Source organism: Cynara cardunculus, unplaced genomic scaffold, assembly GCF_001531365.2.
Source record: "Cynara cardunculus var. scolymus isolate 2C unplaced genomic scaffold, CcrdV1 Un_Scaffold_3973, whole genome shotgun sequence".
NCBI classification, from domain to species: domain Eukaryota; kingdom Viridiplantae; phylum Streptophyta; class Magnoliopsida; order Asterales; family Asteraceae; genus Cynara; species Cynara cardunculus.
The window spans coordinates 5,970-16,049 of record NW_020201694.1 but is presented as its reverse complement, the minus strand read 5'-3'; the positions used below and the strand labels follow the sequence as shown (position 1 = coordinate 16,049).

General features: G+C 37.0%; 1 protein-coding gene across 2 annotated transcripts in view; it reads right to left on the bottom strand.

The window, feature by feature from the left end:
• The window catches only part of LOC112503843, a 37,482-nt gene extending 27,692 nt beyond the window's left edge, over positions 1 to 9,790 (bottom strand). Inside the window, exons 1-5 of one of the 2 annotated variants that reach the window (XM_025107831.1) lie at positions 9,692 to 9,790; positions 8,128 to 8,273; positions 5,926 to 6,433; positions 5,176 to 5,323; positions 4,285 to 4,395 (exon numbers count right to left, since the gene is read on the bottom strand). In XM_025107831.1, the coding sequence (XP_024963599.1) occupies positions 4,285 to 4,395; positions 5,176 to 5,323; positions 5,926 to 6,433; positions 8,128 to 8,273; positions 9,692 to 9,704 (926 nt within the window). In that variant the 5' untranslated portion in view covers positions 9,705 to 9,790. Of the gene's footprint in view, positions 1 to 4,284; positions 4,396 to 5,175; positions 5,324 to 5,925; positions 6,434 to 8,127; positions 8,274 to 8,360; positions 8,576 to 9,691 lie in introns of those variants that run through there. The other variant, XM_025107830.1, reaches the window with a different exon arrangement.
• Between the last annotated feature and the right edge of the window lie 290 nt (positions 9,791 to 10,080).

The window sequence follows — 10,080 nt, the reverse complement described above, 5'->3', positions numbered from 1 at the left end:
TACATAAGAATGACTAATGACCTAAATACCCTTATCATTAATATGTAAGTTACATTTTAACCAAACCCAAATATGCAACATTATTGGTTGATGTGGGTTAGCAAAGTTTGCACAAAATATTGGGTTAGTATTTGAACCACCCTCTATATATATATATATATATATATATATAAATATAGGGGCCTAATCAATTGAGAACTTATTAGTTTGTGGTTAACTGTGAGATCCAACGTGAGCCAATCATTTAAGATAATTAATATTTTTCTTAAGATAACATCGAAGGGTAAATTAGTAATTTGGGTTGATTATTCCGTTTACTTTAGTTTAATACTCCAATTTACTTTAATTAGATTAATTACTTTATTTTGGGTATCACATTGCTCGTGGTGTGTATCGCAGTAGTCTCTAGCTCTCCTTTGAATGAATCCCCCCCATACACATATATACACACACAACGTAGGTATCATAGTGTAACTACAGTTGATATCACAATAGTTTCACAATTGGTATCATAGTGGTCTTGAAGTTTACTTGGTATGTTTTGGATATTACATTGTATGTATTTTGGGTATCACATTGTGCATCTTGGTGTATTTTGAGTATCACATGGTGTTCGCGGACATAAGGTTCACCGGAGGCCGGAAGTAGGAGAGACAGACAGAGGAGATAAAAAAAATGTAAATACCTAAAATGCCCTTCAATTAAAATTTTAAGTCAAATTACCAAAAATATTAATTTCCTAATTTATCCATTGATTTGTGGTTGAAATTGAATCTCACAGTTATCACAAACTAACCCGTTCTCCCTTGAATGGACCCCTATAAATATAAATATATACATATATATTGCATATGTTTCATGTTATAATGTTGTAGTGAAATAAATATTGGTATATATTTTTTGCATAAGGTATATTAATTTGTGTAGTATAATATATATATATATATATATATATATATATCTGGCCTCGGGCTGCCTCAAGGCTTACGCCTTACCTCATCATGGGAAAACGCCTCGAGGCCCGATTCCGCCTTTTAAAACTATGGACACAAGTCACTGGGATATTCATGATATCTACTAATGGTGAACAAAAACCATGTAAGATTACCATGGAATGTCAAGGTGTGTATGACATGTTGATATTGTTCCCAAAGATCGTAGCCTAAAATTAGAAAACCATCTTAACAACATTCCTAACCGTCCTATTTCCATTGATTTCCAAGGTGAACATGACCATCAATATTGTTCACAAAACAATCCAACATTAGAAAACAAACTCAATACCTCACTACGTGTTAGACTAAGTTAAATAACCTTATTATTGAGGGTATTAAAGTGTAACTGCTTAGGGTATTAAAGTGTAATTATCTGTCCTATATATAGGGCACGTATTATGTCTTTTAAATATATAATAAAATCAATAAAATCAAGGTTTGATTTGGTATCAGAGCCAATCAAATCCCTTCTTTTTCTGGCTTCAATTCAACCGATAAAACCTCCAGCCTGACCGACGTAACTTCCGGCGGCACCATTCCCAACCTCCGACGACCTTCAGACAGCAGACGCAACCCCCGGCAACTCCTCCAACTGTCACAAACCTCCAGCGGCATTCTTCCAGCCGTCACCTCTTCCAAGCTACTATGACCGCAATCATAACTCTCACTAATCAAGAGAAAACAACCCATAATTCTCACAAGTTTGCCTTCACCCTAAAACCCACGAACTATGGCTATTGGCGATCAATGGTCGAATCTTTTCTTACCTCTCACAATCTTTTTGGCTACATTGATGGCACTATTCCCTATCCAGAATCGAAGGTTACAAACGGATCTGCTACAACTGACAATCCAAGCTACCAACCATGGGTCTCCAACGACGTTCACATCCATATGCTCATCATCTCTACTGTGTCAGAAGAGTCCTTTCAACATATTCAGGGCAAAACATCTCGAGAGATATGGCTGTTTTTAGAACGAGCGTATGCTCCGGTTACTTCATCCCATGAATTTACTCTTAAAAATCAATTACTTCGAATCACCATGAAGGTTGATGAAAAACCTGCCGAATACCTCAGTAGAGCACAAGAATATGCAACTGCTCTAGCCAATATAGGCGAACCAATGAAAGACAAAGATCTGGTTATGCTAACCCTAGCAGGGCTTCGTGAAGAATACAATGGTCTCAAATCAAACCTCTTGGCTCGCTCCCCTCCTGTCAACTTCAACGAATTGCATGGTTTATTAAGTGACCATGATTATATGATTACAAGGATCTTGGCAACAAATCCGCAAGTTCCCCAGGCTCTCTTTGCGACTGCCTCTCCTGCTCAGCAGCCTCTTACGGCTGCCTCTACACCACTACAGCAGCCCAATTTCGACTCCATTCAACAACTTCATAATCTTCAACTCATGGCTTCCCAATTGAGATATCAACTGAACCCTGCAACTTCATCACGACCACAGGCTTATTTTGGATCCCGGTCTTTCAATAACCATGGTGGTCGTGGTTCTCGTGGATCTTCACGTGGTAACTCACGACCCGCTTTCAACTCTCGTAATCGTGATAGTAATGGCACACATCAATTCTCTTGGGCTTCTACTCAAAACATGGTGTATGGTCATTGTAATCGCTGTGGAATTGGTCACCTACCCTCTCAGTGTCCTAACCAGCCTAACCAATCCCGTGCAGCGCCACAGGCCAACTATGCTACTTACTTCGATGCTGGTTCGCAATCAGGATCTACTTGGAAGCCCGACATTGGCGCAAATCACCATGCCACTCCAGATCTATCTAGCCTTGACAACTCCGAGGCCTACTTTGGTAATGATTCTTTACTTGTTGGTAACGGTAACTCTTTGTACTTGTGTTGCCAATGGTTCCCTAAATGAAATGGGAAGCATACACAATTAGGCTTGCGGTATTTGTTATGGAAATCTTGTCTCTGCACTCCAAATTGTCTTTCACCATGCACACTGACAAATTCTTTCTAACGGATTGACTTATTGAGAAACACATTTTATAGATTGACAATACAAGGAATTGTGCTATACATTTTCATATGACCAAAGTCATTGCTTCAATTTTGATAGTAGGTAAAATTGACTGAAGACCCCCTTTTGCGAACAAGGAAAGAATTTAGAGAATATTATCTCATGGTATTGATCACAAGGTTAATCGTAACAAACCTCAAACAATTGTATTGCATTGATTGATTAAATGAGAGTACAATAACTATATTTATAGAGAAGAATTCCTATTGTAGTTGGACTAGGAATCCTTGCCATATTACATAGAGTTATATGACGGATAAATACTAATTACCATACGAGAGATATGGTTTGATACGCCACCTCAAGTTCTTGTAAAATTAGAGGTGAAGGTGGACGAATAGCAAGTTCCTGTAAAATTAGATCCATGTGCTTCTAGCCATAGTGTCACCTAACACATTGTACTCGGATTCGATCAAGGACCTCGTGGTCCTTTTTTACAATATGATATTAAGATTTAAGCTTCGGTAAATTGCAACCCTCCACCCCACCCCCCTCAGTTCAAGCGCGGTCATCCGATAGCTGTCCGAGTCGCCGAGTCCACTTTTGAGAAGGCTTTCCGGGTAACCGGTCCTCCATTCACCCACCAAACCCTTTTTGTTTGACCGTCGCTCCACCGGGGGATTGAAATTCACCTACGCTCCAATCTAATCTCATGGACCGCTTGTAAACAACAAACCATATCCAAGTCCTATATCAAATCCGAGTACAAAGCGTTAGATAATAATGCGGCTAAAATCACATGGCTCCAAGAAATTTTACAGGAACTTGGTATTCATTCACCTTCACCTCTCAGCCAATCTAGTCTTTCATGCTCAAACAAAATACGTAGGGGCTCAATAGCGGCTGATGTGGGACCAAAAGAATTGGCGGTGCTGACATGGTATGGGTGACGATGCTGTCGGTGATGGGTCAGCCAGGAATGGGAATGGACATGGGCGAAGGTGAAGGTGGTTTTTTTGAGGAAGGGATAGACAACCTCATTGAAGGCGGATGTGTCAAGCAATGTAGATGTGGTCAATGTAGAGATCAAGGCACTGGTACCCATGGTGCATGGGACTATAGCCAAGGATGACGCACAGAGTGGACCCTTAATTCCATTTTTTATACTACTCAAGCTTAAAAAGGTTTTTGTGTTAGTGATGTTCATCAAACATAGATAGAAAGTATACCAGATACTAGTATAAGCAAATGTACCAGGGATTTGTGTATTGAGATTGAGACAAAACTAAGTTACCTTGAGAACCACTCTGATATTTTCTCAGCATATGGAAGAAGGTGATAGTACTCAACAACAGGAGTAATTACCCAACTGCCTGAACTCTTCCTTACCACAGGGCCTTGTAAGCTACACAAAAGTAATACAGTCATATATGTTAGAAAATGCAAAAATCTTCAGAGACATTTCCATCCCAATAATATGCTTCTTTGAGATAGCCATTGGATGTCATAAACATGCATAACCAAAAAAATATATTACCTCCGTCCCAAAATATATGTCGACAATAAAAGCGACTAAGTTTAGACATGTAACTAGTTACACTTTTTAATCAACTAATGACAATTTCTCTTAATATTAGAGAGAGTAATGAATTTCTCCATCTCATAATTAAAGGTAGAATTGGAAAGTAGGCATTGACTTTTAAAAGTGGACACTTTTTTGGGACAAATTAAAATAGAAATGTGGACACTTATTTTTGGATGGAGGGAGTTGTTGTCTAATGGAATGATAAGAATGAGGTCTCTAATCCCTATGCCAAAAATCCACGTCCATATGTAATGATGGCACTAAACAGAGCCTAAGTGCTTCAGTAAGATAAATGTGCCATCAGGCCCAAGCACAATTTCCAAAGGTCTTAATTTTGATGTGTCGTAACTTATGTCAATAAGCATCTGATCATTATAACTACTGATGACTGTATGTGAATCTGTGTAGTCACAGAGATCAATTAATATCTTATTGCCATCTTCAAAACATGATTGAGCTGCTTACATACCAAATGATTTAGGTTCATTTGCAACAGGGCCTCAAAGGGGATACTCATTTATTATCATTACATATTATATTCTTAAAATAGCAAACTAAGGCCTTAAGGCTTCAGAAACAAATGTTCAAACTAGTACTAACCTACAAATAGCATCTTGAATAGGAACCAAACTATCCTCGCTGATTGGTTGGGTGCTTTGCACAATGTAAAAGCGAGTAGCAGTCTTTGCTCGACTCAAAGAATAAACTACATGTCCTTCCAAAACCACAAGTTCACCAGTGATGATTCCTGTTTCAGTGTATTAAATCATATCCAAGTATCAATAAAGTTCAGTTAAACTGTCAAAAAAGAACACAATATTACTAACAATCTCATCTCACTAGCAGTTATCATAACGGAGTTATAATAGTATAGAATATGAGCTACAGGAACATGGTGGATGGGGTGGAATAATAACAAGAGTAAATTACAGTTTTAGTCCCTGTGTTTTGTCTATATTCTTGGTTTCGTGCCTACAATTTGTTTGTTCCAATTTTGCCAGCATGTAGTTTGCCATTTTGCTCGGATTTGGTACCTCCCACTAACGGCTGTTAACATCCATCTGTTGAGTGAGGCGCATTTTGGTCTTTTGTCATTTTTAGAATGAAAATGAGAGAAAATTGAGATTAACAGATGGAAGTTAACAGCGTTAGAGAGAAGGACCAAAGCCGAGCAAAATGGCAAACCATGATGATAAAATTGGAATAAACAAATTGTAGGGACAAAAACGAAGAAAAAAAAAGCGAGAAGAACACAGGGACCAAAACTGTAATTTACTCTAATAGTTATCCCTTTAGGCAATCATGTGTAGGAACCATGTTGCTTGCTCTAGTATATAACTACAGTTCTACCTGCAACTTCCTTGACAGCAGAAAGTGCAAGCTGCTGAAACCCAGCTTCACCTTCTGCATCATCTTTGTTCATATATAACATTCTTCTTTTCTTGTTTGTTTTACTTTCACTCCCAATTCCACTCACTTCAGAAGAAATTTCCTTTTCAATGACCGACCATACTCCATTGTTGAACTGTAGGAAGCAGTTCTCTCTCTTGGAGTCTATTAACAGGACTGCCACTTTGGTTATTGGCCATCCTTTTATTATACTTGAGATATTAGCCGAAGCATCCAGCAAAGTCTCGGATATGGTGCATGCATCCATAATTGCTTTCTCTGTTAGTGAAAGCTGATTTTCAGGGTCATCTATAATGGGGCGATCAGATTGACGCATGTATTTCATATGGTGTAATATACTCGGTTTGAACATAATAGCCAAGTTACAAAACTGGTCAAACTTTAGAAATTCTCTTTTTTGGTGGTGCTTTATGTGATAGTAATTGTAAAGTACCGCAGCAGCATGAACCTGAAATCAGACCAGATGCAGAAGCAATTAGGGATTGGGTGCATGAAATTTTGAACGATCCTCAAACCTATGTGTGGCACAAAAGTTTAAAGGAAAACCACAAAAAAATGAAAAACTAAGGAACACCCTGATAGCCATTCATCTGTGTGGTATGCACATGTGCATACAAGTAATTTGTCTGGTATGCACATGTGCATACAAGTAATTTGTCTGGTACGTACAAGTGCATAACATGCACACGTGCATAGAAACTAAAAAACATCTTTAATTACATATGCATACCATACAGATGAATGGTTATTTTTGGGAGGTTTTCCCTGAACCTCACTCACATATACATAATATATAATATATGCGTGTGCATGTGTTACACGAAGTAGTCAAGTAACTTAACCCGTCATTAAATAATCTAAACTCATACAAGAATAATCCACCAAAGTACTTGATTAAACTCTCTTAAAAATCACACATAAATAACAAGCCCATGAATACTAATTAAAAAAAAAAAGATATATATTGAAAAGGGGAGAAAACGTAAAGCAGAAACGCGCAGAGGAGACATACAGCAGAAAAAACAGACTACTGATGAATGATATAACAAAAAGGAGAGGATAGAAATGGAAAATAAAATGGCAAACCAAAGTTATCCTAAGTCCAAAAAGGTGACTTATTTGGTTTTAATACAATCCCATATAAGATGCCAAGTGTTTGAAACATTTGTTTCCGTTTTGGAGCTGGAAGCATTTGAAGTCTTGAAGCCAAAAACTAAAATAATAAAATAATAATTGAATCTCACCCACACCACAGCCAAATTTGAACCGACCCTGATTCATCCAAGCGGTATCGAAGCTCTGTTGAAATTCTAATAAATGGATGTGCAACCTATAATTATTCGACTGCATCCACACTGGTATTGCACTTGGTGGGGATACAACACTATACTAAAGTAAGTTGCTTCACAGGATTGGACCTGCATCTGCACATCTACCTTATATCTTCATGTTTTCCCTTCATGATGAAAAACCTTTTTTCCGAAATCCTAGACATTTTTTATCAACCACTAATCCTGTTTCATTTCCTCATCAAGAAACTCTAGTGCAGCCTTAAACAAGGGTTGTCCTAACTATATCAGAATTAATATGCCTCTCGGGCCGTCCTCCATAGCCTCTCACTTCCTGGATGAACCATTGCTATGCAATCTCGCAGGCGTGTAGCTCAGTTGGCAAGGGGCACAGCGACTTTGCCCAAATACAAGACAGGTCCCAGGCTCGATTCATCCCCCCTCCCCCACTAGCCTCAGCCGCTGAGTGAGCCAAAAAAATGCCCCCTCACATTGGTATCCTTGGAGGCGAGTTCCATGTGGGGCCAGTTGGGGTTGCCGGTAATCAACTTTTTGCCCAAATTGTTATGCAATCTCATTAGTTCCTTATGAGCTCACATCAAGGCTCCTCCTGCACATGCTACCTTATAATTTGATGTCAGCATGCCATAGAGGGGATGATGCTTGAAAGAATTAAAGTAATAATTATGAGGAAAATCTAGATTTATACAAAATAAATCATGAAAGAATAGAAGGAAACAATATCAAAACAAACAGAAATGGATGAACCCATTCAGTAGTTTATTAATGGACAAGCCAACAGGGCCTAAGCAAGACCAAAAAAATCAGATGCATGATCGCAAAAAGGGGAGACCTGTTCAGCAACAGACTTCTGTTGAGATTCAGATGGAATTCTCTTTGAAATGTCGCTATGCTTCAAAGGTAGCAATGGACCAACCAAATATTCCATTAATGCTTGAACAGTCTCTTCAATTGGTCCAACCTCTATGTCCATGGTCCCTAGATTTCATCAATTCAAAATATAATTAGAAGGAAAAAGAATATTAAGAGGTTAAAAAGATCATGAAATATACATTTTATGCCTACCAGCATAGATTCTACTTCCGACCATTTGAACTGTAATTTTTCATGCTAGAAATTAGACAAGTTTAACTTCAGACATCAACCACAGACACAGAAATACTAGTAAGGAAGATATTAAAGAAAAACAAGAAGAAAAATGGTCAAAGACGAGGACGGTCTGAATTTGTTAGGTTTATACGACATTTTGCCATTTTGATAAATCTAGGTCATAAATTCAATGAAACCCATCATTCAAGAAACAAAAAAGCAAAACAACAACAATAACAAAAACCAAAAACAGATTTAGATAACGTTTTAATTAACATTTAATTGATACAAATTCTAAGAAAATAATACATTCTAAAGCCAAAAAGGGGAACAATTATACTAAAAGGAAAAAGATCCAAGACAACAAGGGTCTGAATTATAAGATTTATACAATGTTTGTCATATTTTAGAACCAGGGCAGCCAAAGAAACTAAAGCAATCAAAATTATTGAACTTTACATACTTTGATCAATCTCAGTTCTAAAATCCAATTCTCAACAGATCATTAGATGAGGTTTCCATGTAAATTTTCTTGAATTGAAAATTTGAACACATAAATTCCATGCTAATAGAGCAGGAAAAAAGCACAAACTAACAAGGGAAATACATCAAAGATCACGAGTGGACCTATTCATGCCTGAGTGGGGTCCTGTGCACCTACTCAACTAAATTTCGAAGTAAAATTCTTTTTTGGGTATGAAAGGTGCACTTTGAGCTACTAGAAATACAAGAAACATCAAGAAGAAAACCAAAAAAGTCCTTCTACATCAACCAAAAAACCGAAAGAATCTCTAGAAATCAACCAAAAAAACTGAAAAAAATCCTCAAAATCAACAAAAAAAAAAAACTTAAAAAATCCCTCAAAATGGTGTCTAGTGGCCTCTGATCCAGTGCACCGCGCGTGGCAAAAATATTGGCTCATCCACTATCAAAGATAACGGTGGTTCAACCATTAGGTTTTTACAAGATTTAGCCAAAATTGTGAACTGTAAGCCAATTAACTAAGAACAAGTAGAGGTTATTAAAAATCATGCATCCCTTTAATAAATCCCATTTCTACAGCATCCAAAATTTCAATTCCAGCAGATAAACATAATTAACTTGCAGGTCTATGTACAAATTCCAAGCACAAAGCTTTAGATGATATGCTAGAAAAACTGAAATAGGCACAAAATTAGAAGGAAAAAAGAAGAAGAAAATGTTGGGGTTCAAACATCGTTTTGACAAATTATGGGTTTCACGTCACTTCGATCAATCATGTTGACAAAAACCCTAAAGAGTGAAGTTCTTGAAATTTTCGAACATACCTTCGCAGCCCATTATCCGTTGACAAGAGTCTTTGACAAATCAAATTCAGTCTCGTGAGAGTAGACCTTAATTACATGTACACACATTCTCTTCAGAACATTGCTGCTATATTGTTTGAATTGCTTTAAAGTTCTATCACTCTTAAAATCCATAAAATATCAAATAAATTTAATAATATTAAAAATTATATCTTGGTTTTAATGTTTTATATATTCTTTATCTATATATTAATATTAGAAGCATACTCGAACAATGCAGCGAGATATATCATGATTTTAATATTTTATTTTATTTTTTATCTCAGTCGATGTTATAATATGGCTTTATGTGATGTTGAGAAAGCGATGATTTTTTTATTTTTGAATAAAATATATGTTTGAAGATATCA